Source organism: Cyprinodon tularosa, unplaced genomic scaffold (genome assembly GCF_016077235.1).
Source record: "Cyprinodon tularosa strain WSP-4 unplaced genomic scaffold, ASM1607723v1 ctg535, whole genome shotgun sequence".
NCBI lineage: Eukaryota > Metazoa > Chordata > Actinopteri > Cyprinodontiformes > Cyprinodontidae > Cyprinodon > Cyprinodon tularosa.
The window spans coordinates 242,701-267,018 of record NW_024039269.1 but is presented as its reverse complement, the minus strand read 5'-3'; the positions used below and the strand labels follow the sequence as shown (position 1 = coordinate 267,018).

Genomic DNA, 24,318 nt, shown 5'->3' with positions numbered 1-24,318 from the left:
GTCATTTAAATCCCATATCAAAGAGGTTTCTAGAATTTCCTTCTTTCATCTGAGGAACATTGCAAAAATTAGAAATCTCCTGTCCAGGGGTGATGCTGAGAAACTAGTCCATGCATTTGTTACTTCAAGGCTGGACTATTGTAATTCTTTACTATCAGGAAGTCCACAAACTGTAGTTAAAAGCCTTCAGCTGATCCAAAATGCTGCAGCCAGAGTTCTAATGAAAATGAAAAAGAGAGATCATATCTCTCCTATCCTGGCTTCTCTTCATTGGCTTCCTGTTAAATCAAGAATAGAATTTAAAATCCTCCTTCTCACATATAAAGCCTTAAATGGCCAAGCTCCATCTTATATCAGAGATCTGATTGTTCCTTATGTTCCTAACAGAGCACTTCGCTCTCAATCTGCAGGTTTACTAGTGGTTCCTAGAATTTCTAAAAGTAGAATGGGAGGCAGATCTTTTAGTTATCAGGCTCCTCTCCTGTGGAACCAACTACCAGTTTTAGTCCGTGAGGCAGACACCCTGTCTACTTTTAAGGCTAGGCTTAAAACTTTCATTTTTGATAAAGCTTATAGTTAGGGTGGCTCAGGTTATCCTGAGCTATCTCTATAGTTATGCTGCTATAGGCTTAGACTTTTGGAGGACATAGGGACCCCCATTTCATCATTCTGCTTCATTCTCTCTCTGTTCTCCTATTCTGCAGAATCTGTTAGTTCAATCTCTAACCTTCTGCTCTCTCTGCTTTTCCTCAGAGTAGCTTTGCCTCGTCTGTTCCTGTTTGGCTGTGACGTCATCCTGGAAAAAAACATCAGCTGTGCTGCTTCTATCAACACCCTTGTTAATAGATGTTGGAGATCGGCCTGTTTTCCAGTGTGGTCCTGTTTCTCTGACCGTGACTGAGTGGATGTGCTCTCTTCGTCCTCTGGCATGGGAGCTGCCTTGGAGCTCGTCTGCCTGGCTGTGTGTTTCCTGGACGGGGCCGCCTTTTACAGCTGCTTTTTGTATCTCTGCTTCTGTCTCCTTGAACCCCAGTCGGCCTCGGCAGATGGCCGCTCACACTGAGCCTGGTTCTGCTGGAGGTTTCTTCCTGTTAAAAGGGAGTTTTTCCTCTCCACTGTCGCTACAAGCATGCTTAGTGTGGGGGATTGTATTTGAGTCAATGAGTCAATGCAATCAACTGGTTTTCCTTAGATAGAAAACTTTGTATCAATTTGACTGTATGATCTGGTTGAACTGTAAAGTGCCTTGAGATGACATGTGTTGTGAATTTGGCGCTATATAAATAAACTGAATTGAAAATTGAATTGAATTATCTGAGGCCATGAGAATATCATTAGTGACTTTCACCAGAGCTGTTTCAGTGCTATGATGAGCTCTAAAGCCAGACTGAAACTCTTCAAAAAGTTCATTATGGTGGAAGTGATCGCAAACTTGTTTGGCAACTACTTTCTCAAGAATTTTGGATAAGAAAGGAAGATTGGATATAGGTCTATAATTGACCAAGTCATCTGGGTCAAGAGACGGTTTCTTAAGCAGAGGTTTAATTCCAGCAACCTTAAAAGCTTTAGGTACATATCCCTGTAACAGAGATAGATTAATCACATCTAAAATGGAGGAGGAGATCAAAGGGAATACCTCCTTAAATAACCTGGTTGGAACTGGATCTAACATACAAGTTGAAGGCTGAGATGAAGACAATAGTTTTGGTAATTCAGAAAGTTCAACTGGATCAAAGCAGTCTAAACCCGGTTCAGATTCCATGACTACCTCAGGTACAATCGCGGATAGAGGAGTGCTTATGATCTTATTTTTAATAAGATCAATCTTCTTTATAATTGAATTTATCTATTAACTGAGGACTGATGGATAAAATAATTTACTTCAAAACCTGAGTTTTCTCATGACCATAGATGAGGGTAGGAACGTAGATCGACCGGTAAATCGAGAGCTTTGCTTTTTGGCTCAGCTCTCTCTTCTCCACAACAGACCGGTACAGTTTACGCTTCACAGCAGACGCCGCACCAATCTGCCTAATGATCTCCCACTCCATCTTCCCCTCATTTGTGAACAAGACCCCAAGATACTTAAACTCCTCCACTAGGGGCAGTACATCCTTCCCAACCCATAGAAGGCACTCTACCCTTTTTTGGCTCAAGACCATGTTCTCGGATTTGGAGGCAATGATCCTCATCTCGGCCGCTTCACACTTGGTTGCAAACCGCTCCAGTGAGAGCTGTAGATCACGCCCTGATGAAGCCAACAGAACCACATCATCTGCCAATATCGGAGATGCAATCTTAAGGCCACCAAAACAGATCCCCTCAACACCTTGGCTGTGTCTTGAAATTCTGTCCATAAAAGTTATGAAGATAATCTGTGACAAAGGGCAACCATGGCAGAGTCCAACCCTCACCGGAAACGAGTGAGGGTTGGACTTACTGCCGGCAATGCGGACCAGGCTCTGACACCGGTTGTACAGAGACCTAACAGCCCTTATTAAAGGGCCAGGTACTCCATACTCCCAGAGTACCCCCCACAGGAAACCCCAGGAGACACGGTCGAATGACTTCTCCAGATCCAAAAAACACATATAGACTAGTTGGGCAAAGTCCCATGCACCCTCCAGAGTCCTGCTGAGGGTGTAGAGCTGATCCAGTGTTCCACGGCCAGGATGAAAATCACACTGCTGCTCTTGAATCCGAGATTTGACTATCAGCCGGACTCTCCTCTCCAGCACCCTGGCATAGGCCTTTCCGGGGAGGCTGAGAAGTGTGATTCCCCGATAGTTGGAACACACCCTCCTGTCCCCCTTCTTGTGGAGGGGAACCACCACTCCAGTCTGCCAATCCAGGGGGACTGTCCCATACCTCCACGCGATGTTGAAGAGACGTGTCAGCCATGACAGCCCGACAACAGCCAGAGCTCTAAGATACTCAGGACGGTTCTCATCCTCCCCTGAAGCCTTGCCACCGTGGAATTTTTTGACCACATCGGTGACTTCAGCCTGGGTGATGAACGAATCTAGCTCCAAGCACCCCGTCTCTTCTTTCCCCACGTAAAGCGTGTCTGTTGGGTTGAAGAGATCCTCAAAGTATTCCTTCCACCGCCCGACAACATCCTCCTTCAAGGTCAGCAGCTCCCCACTCCCACTGAAAACAGTGTTAGTGAAGCACTGCTTTCCCCTCCGGAGGGGCCGGATGGTTTGCCAGAATTGCTTTGAGGCCAACCGATAGTCTTTTTCCATGGCCTCTTCGAACTCCTCCCAGGCCCGAGATTTTGCCTCAGCAACTGCCCGGGCCGCGACATGCTTAGCCTCACGGTACCTGCTTGCTGCTTCAGGAGTCCCACAAGCCAGCCAAGCTTGATAGGACTCCTTCTTCAGCTTGACAGCATCCCTTACTATCGGTGTCCACCACCAGGTTCCGGGATTGCCACCACGACAGGCACCGCAAACCTTACGGCCACAGCTACGGGCAGCCGCATGGACAATAGAGGCAGCGAACACAGCCCATTCGGACTCCATGTCTCCAACCTCCCTCGGAACCTGAGAGAAGCTCTCCTGGAGGTGGGAGTTGAACACGTCCCTGACCGAGGATTCCACCAGACGTTCCCAGCAGACCCTCACTACTCGTTTGGGCCTGCCGAGTCTTTCAGGCTTCCTCCTCTTCCAGCTTATCCAACTCACCACCAGGTGGTGGTCGGTGGACAGCTCCGCCCCTCTCTTCACCAGAGTGTCCAAGACATGCTGCCGAAGATCAGAAGATATGACTACAAAGTCAATCATTGACCTTCGGCCTAGGGTGTCCTGGTGCCAAGTACACCGATGGACATCCTTATGCCTGAACATGGTGTTCATTATGGACAATCTGTGACTTGCACAGAAGTCCAATAATGAGACACCACTCGGGTTCAGAGCTGGGGGCCTGTTCCTCCTGATCACGCCCCTCCAGGTGTCACTGTTGTTTCCCACATGGGTGTTGAAGTCTCCCAGTAGAATGATGGAATCCCCGGGAGGGGCACTTTCTAACACCCTCCCCAGGAATGCTAAGAAGGCCTGGTACTCTGTAATGCCGTTCGGCCCATAGGCCGAAAAAACTGTCCGATTCCTCCCTTCAACCCGAAGGCGAAGGGATGCTACCCTCTTGTCTACCATGGTGAACTCCAACACGAGACGGCTGAGCTGGGGGAGACAAGCAGCCCCACCCCCATCCTCTGCCTCTCCCCGTGGGTCACTCCAGAGTAGAAGAGAGTCCAGCCTCTCTCAGGGGGCTGGGTTCCGGCCCGGCCAGGTCCTGCAAGGAAGATTCCTGATCCTCTTCGGACGGGTTCATCATTTGATTGCCAACTTGAAGAGGGAGGATTTGTCATCAAACTTCTGGCCAGAGAAAAACCACGTAATATGTAGCCAACATTTGGAAGAAAAATGTTTTCAAGATAACTTGGATAATAGCGCGTTGTGACAAACACCAGATACAGCACTGGGACTTAATCAACAGCCGATACCGCACTGTGACGTCACTAACCAGTAGGTGGCAGTAGTGTTCCTTGACAAACATTAATGTCTCCAGTTAAGCACATTTAAATGAAAACAACTCTTACCGGTAATTAAAAACACTTGTTCAATCATTATTGAACAGTTTGTAATAATTTCATTTTTAAAGTATTTTCAGAAGTTTGTATTCTGAATATCAACTGACATTTTTTTTAAAGGTCCCACTTTGTGTGTGTGTTTTTGTTTTTAATACATTGCAGGTCCATTTTACAAAAAAAAATAGCAAGTTGCGGGGACCGACTGCACCTTGTGGGGCCCAAAGCAAGGACCCCACTAGGGAAGTTGCTGTTTTTAGTTCAGGGGTCACATATAGGACTGCGGTGTGAATTAAGTTTAGGTTGGGATTTGAACACGTAATGTTTTGGCTTAGGGTATAGGTCACAGTTGAAATTAATGGTACTCAAAGAATGGGACTTTCTGCAATGTTGAGATTGCAGAAAGATTGCAATGATGAGCAGCAGAAGCAGCAACTTTTATATTGGTGTTCTGCAGTGGCTCCTTGTTGCAGCTGCTATCAGCTTTATTTGGAATTAAATATTACATAGATCAACAAGAAGACTGCCCACAGCACATCTTATTAAATAACACTGTGGGATATAGTTAATGATTTTTACAGTTCGGTGTTCTATTCTTAACTATGATATACCCTAAAATAAATACAACACAGTACTCGTCTCAAAACATATCCTCATATTTTTTCAAACATTCATCACTGAACCCTATTTTTTGCAAAATCAGTTTTGCCTAAATGAATGAGAATTCAACTTGTGTGTAAGTGTGTTTAAGTTTATGGTGTACATTTTAAGACGTAAGGCTTTAGAAATCATGTCCTAGGAAAAACATTGCTCACTTTTCTGGGGAGGAGCATCTGGGTGGAGGGGTCCTCGCGGTGTGGCGGTGGGTGTTGGACACTGGCTTGTTTGCGGCCGTTCTTCTTCAGTGAGGGGGAGATTTTTTATTTTATTGATTTTTTTATGTGTGGGAGGGGGGGTGTGGGCGGGGAAATCGGGGCTTGGAGTGGGGCTCGGAATTTGCGCTTTGCTGTGTTGTGTGGCTTTCTTCTTCTTCGGATTGGTGTTGTAGGACCGGTGTCGGGGGGGAATCGTTCGGGGGCCGGTGTCGGGGTGGTGGTGCTGGTGCCGGTGCCGGGGGTTTTTGGGCATTGCCCGGCCCTACTGCGGGGTGGGTCTGGGGTGGGTCCTGGGGTCTGGGATCCCTGGGGCGCGTTGCCCTTGGGCAGGGGCCCCGGTGGGGTTTCGGGTTCTGTGGCAGACATGGGCAGTGTGGGGTCGGCGGGTCGTCTCCGTGTCGTGTGTTGGTTCTGCCCGGCCGGTTGACCAGGTGAGTCCAATCTGCACAGGTTAATTCACGGTGAAGATTGGGCTCACCTGGTTGGTTGGCTGGGTGGAGCCGGTGCGTGGCATGGGGGTGACTTGTTGACTCCACATTGCCCATGTCTGTTCTGTGGGGAGTGCTGCTTGGGGTCTGGGCCGGTGTACGCCCGGCTGTCTGCCCCTGCTGCCACGGCCTCTGGTGTGCCGGGGTGCCTCGGGGCCTGTTGGGCTGGGGGGGGCATGGACATTAACACCTATGGCAATGCTTACCCCCTCACGGGTTTGCACTCTGTAAATAGGGGAAGGGGAGGGAGGGGGAGTAGGAATGATCTCGGCCTGGATTTCTTCTGTCGCTTGTGTGGTGAATAGCTTGATTGTCATTGTAGGGGAGGGATTAGATCTCCGGAGGGGGGGTGGGGGGTGGTGATAGTGGGAAGAAGATCTTGGAAGAGCTTTGGGTCTGGCTCCCTGTCTTGGTCCTGGTCCTTGCTGCCCCTGGTGGGGCTTCGTCCGGGGTGGGGGCTCTGCGTGTTGCGCGTGGGCTGGCCGGCTGGGGTTGTCCCCCCCCTATTTATTTATTTATTTATTATTATTATTATTATTTTTTTTATTTATTTATTTTTTTTTATTATTATTATTATTTCTTTTGTTATTTATTTATTGGATGGACAGGACGGGGGGAGGCTGGTGGGTCCTGCTGCCGGTCCCGTGCCCCCGGGCTACGGTGGTGAAACTGGTGGGGGCCCCCTCTCTGGAGGGGCTCTCGGGGAACGGGGGTGCCTATTGGAGTCAGCGGGGGAGCTGGCTCCCTGGGAGTGCAGCAAGCGCCCCAGTCCTTTGCTCCCCATCCCCGAAATCCTCCCTCTGCCTGCTCCATCACTCTGCCACACATGTAGGTTTTTGGGGAGGGGGTCGTTACTGGAGGGCCACACCTTCTGATGACGTCCCCCACCCCAATTTTATTTTGCATTTTAGACACTTCCATCTACAACATTTTCACAACACACATCTATGTAGGGCATTTTCGGGGGGTGGGGGTCAGGGCCACCGGGGGGGGCTTATTTTATGGGCCTCACCACGGTCGGCCTCCTCCATCTCCTCTCGCATCTAGACATTGAGGGTTCAGGGTTGTGGAATGGGGGGGTGCGCTGGCACCGCCTATCTCCCGGAGGGGGGGTGGACTGTGCTGGACACCCCCTCTTGGTACTCCCAGTTTTAATTACATCTGAGAGCAACACGCAACAACACCACACTCGAGCAGGCGCAGTGAGGATCGGGGTCTTCTCACACCCCTGTTCTCCGGCTGCCGCCCGGAGTCTGGGGCCTGGAGGAAGAGCGGGCCACCTGGTCCGTGGTTTTGGTTGGGGCTGGCTGCAGGGCCTAGGTGGCCTGCCGGTGTCGGGGCTGTCACCTCTGCTCTCCCCAAAGAATGTTGGATGGAGGGGCATGAAGTGCCTGGTTGAAGTGTTTTTTTTTTTCTATATATATTTTTTTTTTTTTCGGGGGGGGCGGCGGTTCTGGTTGGGTGGCCTGCGCGGGATGGGTGGGCCCCGGTCCCGGGGGGGGCTCTTGCCGGGGGGGTCCGGTCCGTGTGCGGGGTGGGAGGCGGGCTTGAAGCAGGGATGAAATGGGTTGGTGTGGCGGTGTCGCCGCTCCCCTCCCCCCACATCCGGATTTTAGGTTAACTTATGGGTCATCCGATAGTCCCGGGACCGACCACCGGTGTCACCGGGTTTTTGGTCCTGGTATTATTGGATGTGAGTGTTATGTGTGAATGTGTGTCCGCGTTGTTATTTTCTTTATTTATTATTATTATTATTATTATTATTATTTATTTATTTTATTTTAATTTTTTTTTCCTCTGTGGTACGAGTGGGGGCACTAGGGAGGGAAGGCATGATTGAGATGGTGAGTGTGTTTTTTTTTTTTTCTCCCAGGTTGGGGTCTCAACCAAATACATCTCAAGTCTGCGCTAAGTGCGAAGCCCATTCCCCCCGTCCTGCTCTCCCTCCGCTGGCTGGCGTCGGGGCTCACCGGTGCACTGGTGGAGCTCGGGGTCTGGGGGCGGATGCCCGGGGGGCTGCTTGCTCGTTCCTGGCGGCCTCTCCGCTGGCCCCGGCCGGCCGGGGCTTTGCTGGGGCTACTGGCGCCCTTGGGGCCTCGGATCCCTGGGGCCCGGGACTGGATCCACTTCGGGGTGGGGCTGGGTGTTGTTCGGGGATTTTCGGTGTCGGTGCCGGTGCCTTCCCTACGATGCCGGTTCCTGGGCGGTGCTTTTTCCTATGCTGGTTCTGTGGTATCGGTTCGGTGGGGGGGGAGCTGCACGGCATGGAGAGGTGCGAGTCTTGGGTCTTGTTTTGGGCTCCGGTTTTTCCGCTCGCATTTCTCCTCTTGCATATTTATTTTAATTGTAATTATTAATTTATTAATTAATTTATTTATTTATTTTTTTATTGTTTTTCTTCCTCGGTGGGGGGGAGCGGTTGCGGGCGGGTCGGTGTCAGGTGTCCACTGTCGCATTGTGGGGGCTCCTTTTTTTTTTTTTGGGGGGGGGTGGATTGGCATGTGAAAAACATTGCCCGATTCTTAGGTCTTAGGAATAAACCGATATCTGAGTGTAACAAAGTTACATTCTGCTTGACATCCTAACCATCTGCCATTCTCCTACTTTGATGATATATTTGTCATATTTCATTAAGCAGCATTATACTGCTCTATTTTCCATGATTCATTGCAGGTCAAAGCGGATTAGTTAAGCTTGGACAGAGGACAATGAAATTTTATATTAAACTTATTATTTGCCCCGCAAACTGCCACCTTAACATGGTGTGGTTGTTCGAGTGCCCAAATGATCCTAGGAGCTATGTTATCCGAGGCGTTATTCACATGGTAGGGTCTCCCATGGCAAAAAGGTCCTAGGTGACAGGTCAGACTAATAGCAGCTCAGAAGACCCATATGGAGAGAGTTTAACCAATGACCGTGACGTTGCCTGGTATGGCACAGCCGAGGCCCCATCCTGGAGACAGGACTGTGGTTGGGGTTTGCATATGAGTGCCTGGTGGCAGGGCTTCTGCCAATGGGGCCCAAACAGACAACGTGGGCCCGCTCCCCTGTGGACCCACTACCCGCAGAGGGATGCGTAGGGGTCAGGTGCCAATAGAACTGGTTGGCGGTTGAGGCGGGGTCGACACACGCAGCTTCTGGCTGTAGAGATGTGGAATGTGACATTGCTGGGGAGCCTGAGCTTGTGCGAGAGGTTGAGAGGTACCGGGTGGATATAGTCCAGCTCACGTCTCTACACACAGCTTGGGTCTTGAGTCCCATCTCCTAGAGAGAGGCTGGGCGCTCCACTTCTCTGGCGTTGCCCACAGGGTGAGGTGGCGGGCTGGGGTGGCCTTGCTCATTGCCCCCCATCTCAGTCGTCACATGCTGGAGTAAACCCCAGTGAACGAGAGGGTTGTTTCCCTACGCCTTCGGTTTGGGGTCAGGTCTCTCACTGTTGTCTCGGCCTATGGGCCCGACATCTGTGCAGATTACCCGGCCTTCGTGGAGTGCTTGGGAGGGGTAATAGATGTTGCTCCAACTGGGGACTCCATTGTTCTACTGGGGAACTTCAACGCCCATGTGGGCAACAACAGTTAAATAAAATAGAAATATTGTCAAACCAAATATCTGAAAGGAACTACTACTCTTAAAGAAGGACATTGACAAAGCTGCCACATTGTGGCATTGTGACAAAGAGGCTGGGGAGCTCAAGTGATAAGTCACCCCTCCTGCACATAGGAAGCCAGGGTTTGTATCCCCACTAGGAGGAATTAGTTGTATTATACATATCTTTGGATAAAAGTATCTGCTAAATACAAAAGCAATATTAAACAATAAACATTGTGACCTAAATATTAGCGTTTTCATTTTTCTGCTGGATGTTAAAATCAGAGAGAAACCAGCAGAAAGATTCAATGCTGTCCAGCCATATCTGCATACTGTCTTATAGTCTCCAAATGTAAATATTTCTGTAGCTTAAACACTATAATGGATCTGTTTGGCAGGACTCAACATAACATGTTAAGACTGTTTTAGAATAAACACAGATTAATTTTCTCTGATTTTACAAATAAAGGGGTAATCTATAGAATTGAAAAGGATGTGAGTCTTTTCTTCCCCTCCACTCTAAGCATGGAAACGTCGCTGACCTTCTGCACACAGTCATGCAGAGGCCACAGAAAACTACCTGTGGAGATTTAAAATGACTGGAGGCAGTATTTTAGTTACCATGGTGACAAGAAAAAGAGAAAAAAACACACACTGCTTTTACCTTGAACTGATGGTGCAATAGCTTGGAAAAACAGCCATGTTTGTGTGGAGTCTGAACACGTCGCAGCTGCTGATGTGTGGTGCCATCAAGAGAGGGTGACCTACCTCCTCCTTGCTTTGTGGTCATAACAGAAACTGCTTATATAAAAAAATGAATATTTGGTCCTTTGCTCATTCACCAAACTACTACACTTAAAGAACGCTGGGTAGTGTTTGACTTGAGATTGCTGATGCCAAGGAACGTGTTAATATAATGTCAGCAATCTTTCATCAGGTTGTGTCTTTCATGTCTTCAGTATGAAAACTAGCATGAAGAAACACTCGCCACTCTTCAGTTTGAACTTTGTGTTGATTTGGTGATTCTTCTGTTTTTTTGCAACACAAATGTTGTGGAATTGTTGCCTAAAACGTTTTTGCAGGTTGTATCCCCCCTACTCCTTTGTCCAACATATAAGGAACACTAGAAACAGTTTCGACCTGGGGAGAATCGGACAAAGTGGAAGACTGTTTCACCAAAAAGTTCTTTAATATTTCTATTAGTCTCAAATGTATAAAAGATATTTTAGGAAGACAAGGCCAGTTTATTGGTGTGACACATTTCAGTAACAGGAAATTGAAACCACTGTTTCTTTATATTTGACACCCAGTACAATAACTATATAAATATAAATATCCATCCATATAAATACCTATGTAAACACCCTGAGCAATAACCCGGTATAATGATCCTACCATAAAAAAATAAAATAAAAAAAGCTGACATATGTGGATGCACTGTATACAGTATACTTTGTATATCCCATGCAACTTTTCCTTCCTTTGGCACATTCCTCTTCTTTGACTATTTTAGCTGATGTAATGAGTAGATTTCTCAACTGTGAGATCAATAAAGTCAATATATAAACAAAAAGCTGCTTTTCTATGTTTGGTTCTTAGATTTCCAGAAATTAAGTTATGCGTAATAATGTATGGCAAGCCAAGAATGCCATGATTCGCATCTAATTACCATGTTAAGATTAAAATTAACCCGCTAAAAACGCGTTTTTTCCAAAATTTCGCCGCTTTTTTCGCCCTTCTTTTAACAACAAGTGCAGCTTTTTACGTCCGTCATGATGGTACGCGTGTTTTGAGGGGTCAGAACTTCTTACTGAGACAACTTGGGTCAAATATGCGCGTTTTCCTAATATGATAATAATGTCCTTCCTTCTTTTCCAACAGCCAATGTATTTAACCCGGTTGCATCTAATCGCAGATCAAGGCAGCCAGACCAGGAAAGTTCAGCACAGATCTGCTTTGTGGAAAGCTCTGCACAGAGCTCTGTGTGGCAGTGTTGCCAAAGTTCACTGCATTGTCGTTTCACAAAGCCTTAATTTTAGGAATGTATACACTACATGCACTTTGCTGTTATTTTGAATACATTTCCATGCTTATTTTCATGTAAAAATGTTTTGCATGGACATGCATCGCTAACTAATGTTTTGTGTTTTGCAGGTATTAGTAGGAACAGTTCAGTAGTGTTTCCAACTGAGAAGCGGCGTAGTGGCTAAAGTGACCGCATGCAATACAAAATTTCGAATTCATTACAGGTTTGAATCTGGCTGAGGCAGTCCGACTTTTCCCTTTAAATTCTCTCTTGTCTCTAACCAAGCCCGTTTAGAAGTATGTTTGTTTTTCTGACAATATAATCAGAAATGTAGCCTACTTCACTGTCGTTTTTGATCTATCGCCATAAATTCTTTTATGTAAAACCTTTTTACATTGTGTTAATAAAATGACAATAAAGGGGCCACTTATCTTCCAGAAAATGTGTTTGTCTGAATTGTTTTCTGTATGTTTACATCCGTCATGATGGTACCGCAAGAAAACGTGCGTTGTCTCGGTAAGAACGCGTGTCAAAAACGCACGTTTTGACCCGTCAATATGCGTGTTAAGAACGCGCGTCTTGCGGTACATGACGGACGTAAAAAGGGGCGCTTGTTGTTAAAAGAGGGCGAAATTTCAGAAAAAATGCTGTTTTTAGCAGGTTAATTTCAATCTTAACATGGTAATTACATGCGAATAGTGGCATTCTTGGCTTGACATAATAATGTGGACTGACACAGGGAAAAAGTATTGAACTTACCTACTAAAAATTATTTTATTTAATACTTGGTAGTTGCTAATTCCAGTCTTTTCGAAGCTCTCCTCAAGTGATCTCTGGCTCTTGGACAACTCTTCTGCTCATTCTTTTCACTACACTGTCAGAGATCATGCAAGGAACACCTGCTCATGGTCAGTTTACGGTGAAATGATGTTCTTTCCACTTCCACATTATGGTTCCTTTAATGCTCACTGGAACATTCAGAAGTTTAGAAATCCTTCTGTAACCAATGTCATCATTAACGTTGCCATGGTCTTGAGAAAGCTCTTTACTTTTACCCATCATGAGATGTTTCTTGTGTAATACCAGAAACACCTCTTTGAAGGCCATCATTTGGGATTGAACCAGCTGATATTCATTTGCACTGACAAGGGGCAGGATTGCTTTCTAATTACTGAGAGATTTCTGCTGCCGTCTTGCTTTCCATGCCTCTCTTCATGTGTTCAATACTTTTTCCCTGTGTCATTCTACATTATTACACATAGCTTAATTTCTGGACATCTATGGTTTAATTTCTTTGTTTCTTTGCATGGATTGTTATCAACATCTTGTGATAATGTCATATCAATAGAACCCCTAGAAATATAGTAACTGAGAAAAATGGTAGCATGTTCAATACTTATTTTACCCTCTGTATGTATGTTTGATATATGTGAACGATTTCAGAGTCAACAAAAAAATAAATAAATACAGTAGAATCAACAATAAAATGCAAGCTTATTCAGGAAGATTGTTTCCTGCAAGGCAGTGGTTTGATGCATTCAGGTGGTTTTACTTTACTAATCGGACTGTACAACCTGATTGAATTCTCTTATCAATTCTAATCTGTATCTCGGTATCTGGACCTATACCCACTGAGCAAAGATTGGCTAAAAAGATATTGAAAAGTTGACATGATTTACATCTCAACGACATCTACATTTGCTTTAAAAGTGAAAGGTAAAAAACAGTAACTTTCAAATCGCTGGAAAATCTTTTCAACATCTATTATCGGACTAAACTGGGACAAAATCTAACCCAACAAAGTCAAATTTCAACAAGGACAGTTTGAAACAACATGCGTGCGTGTGTGCGTGCATGTGTGCGTGTGTGTGTGTGTGTGTGCGTGCGTGCGTGCATGTGTGTGTGCGTGCGTGTGTGTGTGCGTGCGTGCGTGTGTGCGTGTGTGTGTGTGTGTGTGTCAGGGACCAAGCATTAAGGCAAAAGAGACACAGGAGGTCATTTTAAAAATCTGGGTTTTATTGACCCCCAAAAAAATTAACAAAAAAAATCAGCCGGCACATAAAAGAGGTCAACTGAATTTAATAATACTTAACTTTTAACTGAACAAACAAAGCAAACTTCACCAAGGAAAACTGACCTAACACACACATACACTGTGTGCAGAATTATTAGGCAAGTTGTATTTTTGAGGATTATTTTTATTATTAGGCCACAATTGTGTTCCCAATCAACCCAAGACTCCTTAATATCAAAGTTCATATTTTTGTTGATGTGTTTTTTTTAGATTTGGCCATTTTATGATGATGTCTGTGTGTCCAGATTAATATTACTGTGCAGAATTATTAGGAAACGTTATTATAACAACTCAAAATTCAGAAATGAACATTTGCAACATTAAAAAACAAAAAAAAACAAAAAACAAATCAGTGACCAATATAGCCACCTTTCTTCCCCATGGCGCTCTAAAGCCTTCCATCCATAGATACTGTCAGTGTCTTAATTTGTTTGCGATCCACATTGCGTGCAGCGGCCACCACAGCCTCCCCGTTCTCACTCCCTGTAGATCTCACCTTTCATGAAGGACCACAGGTTCTCCATGGGGTCCAGATCAGGTGAACAAGGGCGCCATGTCATTATTTTTTCTCCTTTTAGATGCGTGTGCAGAGTGTCCTGCATGAATATCAGGTTTTTCTTGAATGATGGCGACTTCTTCTTGTACCACTGTTTGAAGAAGGTGTCTTCCAGAAACTGGCAGTAGGTCTTGGAGTTGATCTGGACTCCATCATCAACCTGAAAAGGTCCCATAAGCTCATCTTTGATGATAGCAGCCCATAGCATTACGCCACCTCCACCTTGCTGGCGTCTGAGTGGATAATGAACTTGCTGCCCTTTCCTGATCCAGCCTGGTGCTCATCCATCCATCTGGCCCATCTAGACTCTCTCTCATTCCATCAGACCCAAACACCTTGGAGGAATCAGTCTGCAGAGATTTCTTGGCCCGATCTTGACGTTTTGTCTCGTGCGTCTTGTTCAAAGGTGGCTTTTTTTCGTTTTTCCTTACCTTGGCCAGGTCCCTGAGGATTGAGCACCTTGTGCTTCTCGGCGCTCCAGACATGTTGCAGCTCTGAAATATGGAACAACTGGTGGCTAATGGCTTCCTGGCAGCTTCACGCTTGATCCCTCTTAATGCATGTGGAGTTATTCTGCGTCTTCTTTTTTCCAACACGCTTCTTGCGCCCCTGTTGGCTAGTTGCCCTGAACCACTTGGTTGAGCGATGATCCCGCTTCACAAGCTCGGCAATTTCCAAACTGCTGCTCACCTCTGAAAGACATCTGACCATTTTTGACTTTACAGAGTCTGTCAAATCTCTTTTCTGACCCATTTTGCCAAAGGAAAGGAAGTTGCCTAATAATTAAGCACACCTTATATAGGGTGTTGATGTCATTAGGCCACACCCCTTCTCATTACAGAGCTGCACACCACCTGATTTACTTAATTGGTAGTTGGCTTTGAAGCCTATACAGCTTGGAGTAGGACAACATGTAGGAAAAGGATGATGTGGTCGAAATACTCATTTGCCTAATAATTCTGCTCAGTGTATATAGAGGTTCAGCCAAACCAAAAAACAAACACAAACAACTGACAATTAAACAAAACAAACATTTAAACTAGCTAAACCCAAATACACCCCCCCATAGTTCAGTGGTACATGGTACAAGATAAACCAAATTTCAAGATGAAAGAAATAAAAATATTACCACTGTGAGCCCCCTCACTGAGTAAATAACCTAAACAAAAAGAAACAGAGTTTTGGGCACACTCTTTCTATTCCCTGGTTTCTATTTCTGGCATTTTGTGAAACAAAAGACCTTGGTGGCTTTTTTAACTTACTTTTAAGTTTTTTTTAACAGATTACTTCAACAAGAAAATTCAGTTGAGCTCTGCAACTTTTTTACTTCAGTAATGCACAGCTCTATGATAAACAACACCTGGTTGGTGATCTGTTTTCTGATTTATTGTCAGGGAGAGACAAGGCAGTCATAGAAATGAGGGACAGTTTCCTAGAATGAAGGTCTAAGGCTAACAGAGACAGATGGCGCATGCAGCAGATGTAAAATGAAGAGGAAGCATGCGGAGGAGGTTACAGGAAAGGAAGCTTGAAGGGAAGAAAAAAAGAACATAGCTGAGGAGGTTCTTAGAAGACTGGAGGAAGCGGAAGGAAAAAAGACATTAGCAGTCGAGCCAGCTGTCCATGTGAGGAGAGGGGATGAAAGCTCCTGCTCTTTCCTTTTGTGTCCATCTATCAACATCTCTTATCTGACTGACAAGGCGTGTGGTCTCACGACAGCGGGACCAAAGCTAGCCTGCTGTGTCTGAGAGGAGCACAGAGTCATTGATTTGGAGGGATTATCTCTTATTATGGTCATGCTTCACTTTGCAACCACCCTACCTCACATCATAGGAGCTTCTCCTGCCAAGCACATATACACAGCAGGAGTTAAGTTGCTTTACTAGCCAACACAGTTAGATTTTTTTGACTTTGCACAGCTTTAAAGCCCATTTTCCATGTCGAACAACCCTTTAGATAGGCCATAACAGCATGTGTGAGATGCCAAGTGCTTTAGGGACTAATCTTTCACTGTTTTTCCTGACAGGAGGAGCCATATGTGATGTTCAAGAAATCTGACACTCCACTGTATGGAAACGACCGATTTGAAGGCTACTGCATTGACCTACTGAGAGAGCTGGCAAACATCCTGGGCTTTACATACGAGATTCGTCTGGTGGAGGATGGAAAATACGGAGCACAGGATGAGAATACGGGCCAGTGGAACGGCATGGTTAAAGAGCTGATAGACCACGTGAGTCCGACCTTTACACAGATCCTTCCAGCCAATAAAACACAGATGATTCAGGTTCAAATGAAATCTGTTTGAAGATAAACTAGTACTAAAATGTAAATCACTTTTCCTAATTTAGATTTTTTGCACTTTTTGCTGAAATCCTTTCATCTCTGGACAAAGATCATTTCATTTTCGTATTACTATGATTGCTGGACACGGCTTGGTAACAATTACTAGGCTGATATCGTTACAGATTTTTATGACATTTCCCTTTATTTTAATTAAGGGAGTAGTGTGTCTGACCTGTGCCTTGTATCCACTGGTGTAGCCTCAGTTAAACTGCAGTTAAAAAAAAAAACATATCAGCTGCTGTTAAAGTCATAACCTTCTTTTCTGAGTTCCTGGTGATTTACAAATAATAACTGATCTGTTTCTGTAAAGAATGTAACAATGCTCCTGACTTGATTCTATTCAACCTAAAGTCACTTTATTAAGGAATTTATACCATTGATTGGCCACGCTCGCCTGACCTAAATCCCATAGAACACCTCTGGGACATTATGTTTCCATCCATCCCACGCCGCCAGGTTGCACCTCAGACTGTCCAGGAGCTCAGTGATGCCCTGGTCCAGATCTGGGAGGAGATACCCCAGGACGCCATCCGTCGTCTCATTAGGAGCACGCCCCGACGTTGTCAGGCATGCATAAACGCACCTGGGGGCCATACAAATTACTGAATACCATTTTGAGTTGCTGCGATTAAATTTCAGCAAAATGGACTAGCCTGCTGCATCATTTTTCACTGTAATTTTTGAATCCAGCCCTCTGTAGGTTGATCATTTTCATTTCCATCAAATGATGTGGCATCCTTTTGTTCCTAACACATCACCCGGTCCATATCAGTTTAAATAAACAGCATGATTTTTCCCCCATTAAGATCTGATGGGTTTTCAAAGTGTCCCTTTAATTTTTTTGAGCAGTTTAATTCTACCACTAGGGAGCATATTTATAGTGATGAGAATTGATCCCTATGGTCTCTTTCCCGAATGATTCATGATTACTTTATAACCTCATTTTGCAAATTTTGAGGGTTTTCTTATCAAGAGAAAAAAATCTAATTTTAGAGCTGACTGGAGAGGGATTGCTCGGCAGTAACACTTCTATGTTTCCAATAAACTGCAATGTGAATTTTGAGTAAACTTTAGTAAACTAAACTAAAAACAAAGGAAAGAATAATAAAATGATAATATAACCAGGCTATTTAAAGCAGAGATTTATCAGAAGCCCAAGTTGCCATCATGCCAACTAATACTATCCATGCTGATGAGAAAGGTAGAGAACGCCATGTTGTTTTATTGGGAAGACATGAGCAGCTCATCCGTCCTGTGAGTTAAATGTTTGCTCCATCAGGACTTTTTTGGCAGATGTGTTTCCATTTCGTGTTTAACATATTATTTTTTTTAAAGAAAGCTAAAAAAAAAGAAAAACAAGTGTAAAATGTTTTTGCCAAAATTGGAGGGAATTTCACATTTTGCCATATCCATCAGCTTTTTCTAATTTCACACTTCAAAATGTGCTTAAACATGGAAACATGGCTGCATCTACCATGCTGTGATGCACTATGGACTGGATGAATGTAGCAGGCAGCTGGATTTAGACTTTAGCTGAGTTTTCTTCTGTGAACAGGATGCTCACATTCAGGTCCCCTTTTCCTGTTGAGAATGTGCTTGATTTCATTTTGATTCACTTCACCTTTCTTTCTCCTTTCTAAGTGCATGAGAAACCTTAATGTTTCTAGAGTTTAGTAGAACTGGGAGCCCCCTCTGTCTTATTGTCCCTTTTTTTTCTTGGCTATATTAACCTTAATTTGAAGGTATAAATGGGAAGTGGAGTAATAGAGAGGGGGAAGAGATGCAGGAAAAGGCTACCCTCCAGGACAAAAACCCGGAATGTTGAAAAAAATGTTTTTTTTTAAAGTTGTCCCACAAAGGGTTGCATTGTTGAACGGAGTTCAGGAATAGAACTGTGTCCTGTTTTTGTGTAGTTATATAAATATGCTGGGCTGGATCTATACAGTTCAATTCTACATCTCTATTACTGTTATTCTTAGTTGTTGATTTATACAATAGCTACATTTCCATCCAAATGTCATGTAAAAGCAACTTTTAAAAATGTCTACAAAAAAAAAAGCTAATTAGAAGTGTTTCCATCCACTGGAGGAAGTTAACCAGGCAATGCAGAACGTCGTTTCATCAAATGGTTGGATCATGCATGGCAATAAGAAAACGAGGTGTAACAAAGTACATATACTTCAGTACTTAAGTAGAAATGTTGGCTATCTATACTTTACTGCAGTAATTCTTTTTTTAAGACATCTTTTTACTTCTACTCCTTACATTTTAAAAATAGACTTGTTAGTAGTTTCATAAAAAATAACAACCATCAAAATAATTAGTTTCATCCAGACAATTAATTTCTTTGTGGTTGGACTCGGTGCTGCCCCAACTTGTTGCTCACCACATACCAAAATAAAAAGTTTTTCAAGATGATGCAAAATGAAATTTTTTACTCTGTTACTATTAGTTATAAAACTAAGAAAATAAAGTCTAAGGATGTTATCATCCATAACTGTAGAAAAATGTTCCTTTGATAAGGTAGCGCAGTAAAGCTTTCATCCTTAACATTTTTTCCTGCATTACTTGTTTTTTAAATTGTACTTTTACACTTTTACTGGAGTATAAAGCTTAAGTTAAGCCTCTAACTTAGTGTTTTCAAACAGTAGGATTTCTACTAATAAGCCTCCAACAAGCCACACCTTGAGATCAGCTAATTATGCATCGTAACTCTTGCATTCGATAATGTGGCGGTTGGTTTATTTCTTAATGTTTCACTGCTGTTTAAACTGAGACTTGTGTCATCGTGTCACTTTTATCATGTAAACAGAGGAATAAAATAAATAAAAACATTGGTTTCTAACGATTGGTCCCAAAATATCGGCAGCACATATCAGTAATCGGTTCGACAAAATAATTAGCGACGGTCTTAAAAAATCTATTTTTATTTTTATTTTATTCTAAACACTGAACATAATATTAATCAGAGTTACATCCCTTTATTTATATCAATTTACATTTAGTTATTACCTCAGCTGGATTTAAGAGCACCTCTTTTAGGTCAAAACCAGAATAAAATCCCTCTAATCTCTAAATGAAAGAGTGTGTCAGTTTATATCACTCATTAACGCTAACATCTACTGGCATAATCCAGTTTATGTCGGGCAATATGCATTAATAGGGTTTTCTTGGGCTATATTAGAGTAATATACTTCTATACTTTAAGTTGTTTTAAAAATGATACTTTTACACTTTTACTAAAAAGTGTTTTTTAATGGTAGGATTTATTCTTCTACTGGAGCAATAAACATGAAGACTGTTGACACCTCTGGTAATAAAAGGAAGTAGAATTAGCAGGCTAGTGCAGACCACAGATCAGCAAGGGTTTTAATGAATGTGTTAGCATCGGGCAAGTTGGAATTACTTTTCATGTCGGCTAGTATTAGCAATCGAAGTGTCATTTTAACGCTTGCATTCAGGACGCAGCAGCTGATCAGTCAGTGTGAGATAAACATTCACTACATCAGATCTTATGTTACAAACATGTCTCCATCCATCCATTTCTCTCAGCTTTATTTGGGGCCGGGTTGTGGAGGCAACAGTTTAAGCAAAGATGTCCAGACTTCCCGATCCTCACACGCCTCCTCCAGCTGCTCCCGGGGACCCTGAGGTGACACCAGTCCAGCTCAGAGACATAATCCCTCCGGCGTGTCCTGGGCCTTCCACCAGGCCTCCTCCCAACAGGGCATGCCTGGAACACCTCCCAGGGGAGGCGACCAGGAGGCATCTGGAACACATCAGCATTTATTCTTCTGAAAAAGTGAAAAAAGCATAAAAGCATATGTTTTATCCCTTGGTTAGAAATTAAGATCTAGAGATTAAAATGTTTATATTTCTTAGATTAGACTTTAATATGGATCCTTATTTGTTCAGTTCTTTTCAGTGTTATCATATTGCTATATTTTTTTGATATTTCTTATAATAGGAGCTAATGTCACTCAGATTTAAGTTACAAAGAACAAGATGTCACAAGGCGGAGCCAAACCACAAAAGAAGAAAATAGGAGGTAAAGCTGGCTTTGACAGGGAGTAACAATTACCCAGCGCAAGCATGGAGGTTCACGACTTGTTTCCCCTACAGAGCTTATTAAAACACAAACGCAAGAACACACAGTCTGCTCTCAGCGTTGATCATTGCAGTCCCAGTTAGGATAAATTGCATGGATAGAAAAATAGCAGGTGCTGCATGGCCGATAGTCAATATCTGACCTCATTAGATGCTGTAACCATAAGGGGTCAAGTGGCCCTTAACTCCTCCACACTGGTCTTCTGCTTCTGTTCTTGATCGGTGTAGCGATTGTCCGTCGTGACAGATAGTCTTGTTTTACATGGGTGAAGGGCCCAGTCCCCTGTGAGGTGCTGTTCTCTGCATGTTTGCCCCATTTCTTGCTTTTGACGTAGACGGATGGTGATTGCAGAAGACAAGGTCTCTGAAGAGTTGAGAGCAGTGGACTCAGAGAAGAGAGATCAGGATAAGGGGGAGCTGCTGAACTGGACTGAACCATTTCCAGGAGAGCATCACAGTAAATAATATCTAATATGTGTTATGCTAAAAGTGGAACAAACGAGTTGTGAAGGTTGCATTGTGCAGCTTCGAGGCTTTTTCCGATACATCTGACATCTAACCCTCTCGGTGCAGTTAGTTCATCCTTCAGTGATAAACGGCAACCTTTATCAGACAAAAAAGGATTTATCTTTCAGGGATGAACCACTTTAGCTTGTGAATGTTTAGCATCTGGAGTCACAGCGTAGGAGGAGATTTATGAACTGTCAACAGGACAAAAGAGACTGTTTTAAATCAAAAATGCTTTAGTGCAGTATTTTCCTTGAAATACTACAGTATATATAACTATGTGCTGTAAAGCTTCTCTATACTTACTGTTTTATTGTGAATAGTGTTGAAATACGAAGTGTATTATAAACCTGCAGCTACTATAAGACACCTAGAAGCAATAATAAACATTTATGGAAATTCAAAGTGTGCATTAGAATTCAACTGAGTTGAAATTGAATTGAGGACTTTATTGGTTCCAGAGGAGCAATGCATTTGCAGCTGACCACAAGGTGGAAAAGAGTGAAAAGAAGCAGGAACAGAAACACAGAACATGTGCAGTAGCCCCTTTAAACATCCTGCTGAAAGGGAGCCCAGATTTCAGCCAAAGAACTGCTACCAAGCTTGGCAGATAGAATAAGAACCTGTTATGCAGAAATAAGCTGCCAAGAACCCTGATCAATACTTGAGGAAAAATAAATGTTGTTGGAATAAGTTAAATTCCAAAGAGTGAAAAGGCAGAATGCAGCGGAGTGGTGTCTGCAGGTCAATGCAGTGAGGAATGCTCTGATCTTTATATTGGAGAAACCAAACAACCTCTCCACAGACGCATGGCCTGACACAGAAGAGCGCCCTCCTCTGGACAAGACTCTGCTGTACACCTACACCTTATGGAAAACCGTCATTCTTTTGAAGACCAGAATGTTCACATTTTGGACAAAGAAAATAGGTGGTTGGGGGTCGTTTATCTTCTTTTGATAGCCTGCATCTATGTTAAGAAAGAAAAAACAACCTTAAACGGAGGGGGTGGACCTCCGATTTCAGCTTTCAAAAACCTATAATGCAGCAATTGAGTTGATTCCTTCCCAACATCATCACAGCCCAAACCCCTCTACAGGGGAACAGAAGACCTCACCTGTTATCCAGGCCAACTATTCCCTCTAACGACCCCCCTTTCAGAGACATAGACAGGTATGGGGCATTGCAGGCTAACAAAGAAGCTAAACGACCCCCATTCCAAAGGGGGGGACCCGTTCATCCGTTTCTAGTTGCATGTTTTCTAAACTAAAACCAGGCTTTGTTGGGCTGCTGGATAAAACCTGGAACTAAACGCTATTTCTGACATTTTGAATTAAGAAAGCTTCCTGAATGCGAAGCGAAATGTCTTCAAACTTGGAAACATAGTCCAGTGGATTCTGTTTTTTTTTTCTTTTTTGGAATGACTATGACCTGGATGATTGAGAATCTTCACCAGCATGTTTTAACTAATATTATCCTAAGCTCTGAAGAAGCATCTGACTGGTGCTTTTCTGCGAACAAAGCTTCTGGGTTCTCCCTCGTCTTCAGCATTTTTAGACACTTTGTTTGATTTACCATCATCTTCTGAGGTTCCAGTTCAGTCTTCAGTACAGAAACAGGCTTCTTCATCAGCTTTTGCAGCCTTTTTATGTCACTGGATCAAATGATGATGTCAGATGGTGGCAGAAGAGCCGCATAGAACATGTTAAAAAACCTGGTCTATTTTTTCCATCCACTGTTACACTTCCAGTCCACTCTATGGTCCAAATTAAAGTGAAGGTGTTTACACTGCTCCACCACTTTCATCCCTTCCTGCCGGACTGAAACAGTGTTTAATATTTTCCTTTTCCCCTTAAATCATCTCTGTTTCTTGTTCACATTCGGTTTGTTTGTCCCACCATCGCCATAAAGCAGTCTCACACACTGTGTTCAATTAGTCATGATTGAATCGAATTGTTTATTCTGTCTGAGAGTTTCTGACAAAAAAAAAATGAGAATAAATGCACTGAAGTCTATGTATTTACAGTAGCAGCCATTCAAAATGACCCTTCCAAGCCGAATGGCAGCCCAGTCCCCTGCAACTCCCAGCAAAATCCCCTGTCCACAAATCAGGACAAAAAGAATATTTTAGTACAAATATTGATGTTTTAAAAGGAATTAAAGGCGACCAGCCAAGGGCCCATCAAGGAAAGTTTTGAATGGCTTCTACTGTTCCAGATGTTAGTTGGAGAATTAAAGGATAATTAAATCATCGCATCTCAAACTCCAAGCTACCTCAAACTGCAGGGGGTCCAAATTTGTGCTTGTTTGCTAACTTAGCTGGAGCAAAATGAGCTTTTAAATGAGCTTCACCATGTGGTTATGAAACTAACTATTGATGACTGTTTTTGTTATAGGTTCTCTCTGGACAAGGGGTGTATATTCATAGTAGAGAAAAAAGATTTTAAACCAATTTGCCAAGAGAATGTTGCTTTGGAGGTGTATACAGCCCCCAACATTTGCATAAAAGCTTGTTTGATTTGAGTTATTTTTTTTCTGGTGGAGCAGCTGAACATTTGTTCAACAATCCAGGCTCCAGATATAATAATTTGACTTGTCTTGGATTTGTTTTCATAGTTTAGGTATTATTGGAGCATTTTAAATGTTACTCATCTGCTCCTGGTTATCAAAACCAAACCAAAATAAAGTACCAAAGTAAAGTAAAATCAAAAGCAGGGAGAATAAATTTCAAAAAGAGTAATGTTTCACTTTGGAGAAGAAGAATAAAAGTTTTTAATGAAATAAAAAGAGATCTAAATATCACAATTAATGACGTCTTTATAGAATTGGAATAAAAGAGGATTTATGGGGCTTTGAATGTGCTTTGATTCTTGCTGCCAGACAGACTTACTTAGTCAAACTGACAGCAGCAGCACAGCTGATATTTCTCTCCAGGATGGAGTCACAGCCAAACAGGAACAGACCAGATGAAGCTACTATGAGAAAAAGCAGAGAAAGCGTAAAGGTTCGAGATTGAACTAGAAAGTTCTACTGAGTGGGAGAATAGAGATAAAATGAAGCAGAATGAAGAAAAGTGGTCCCTATGTCCTCCAGCAGGCTAACCCTATAGCAGCATAACTAGAAATTATTATATTATTATAGAGATAGAGATTTATAGATTGTTTTT

General features: G+C 43.4%; 1 protein-coding gene across 4 annotated transcripts in view; it reads left to right on the top strand.

The window, feature by feature from the left end:
• LOC119796101 (glutamate receptor ionotropic, kainate 2) overlaps window positions 1–24,318 on the top strand; it is a 439,480-nt gene that overhangs the window by 314,447 nt on the left and 100,715 nt on the right. For all 4 annotated transcript variants that reach the window (XM_038304508.1, XM_038304507.1, XM_038304505.1 and 1 more), the window contains one exon: window positions 16,222–16,428. In XM_038304508.1, coding sequence (XP_038160436.1) covers window positions 16,222–16,428 — 207 coding nt within the window. The remainder of the gene's footprint in view (window positions 1–16,221; window positions 16,429–24,318) is intronic.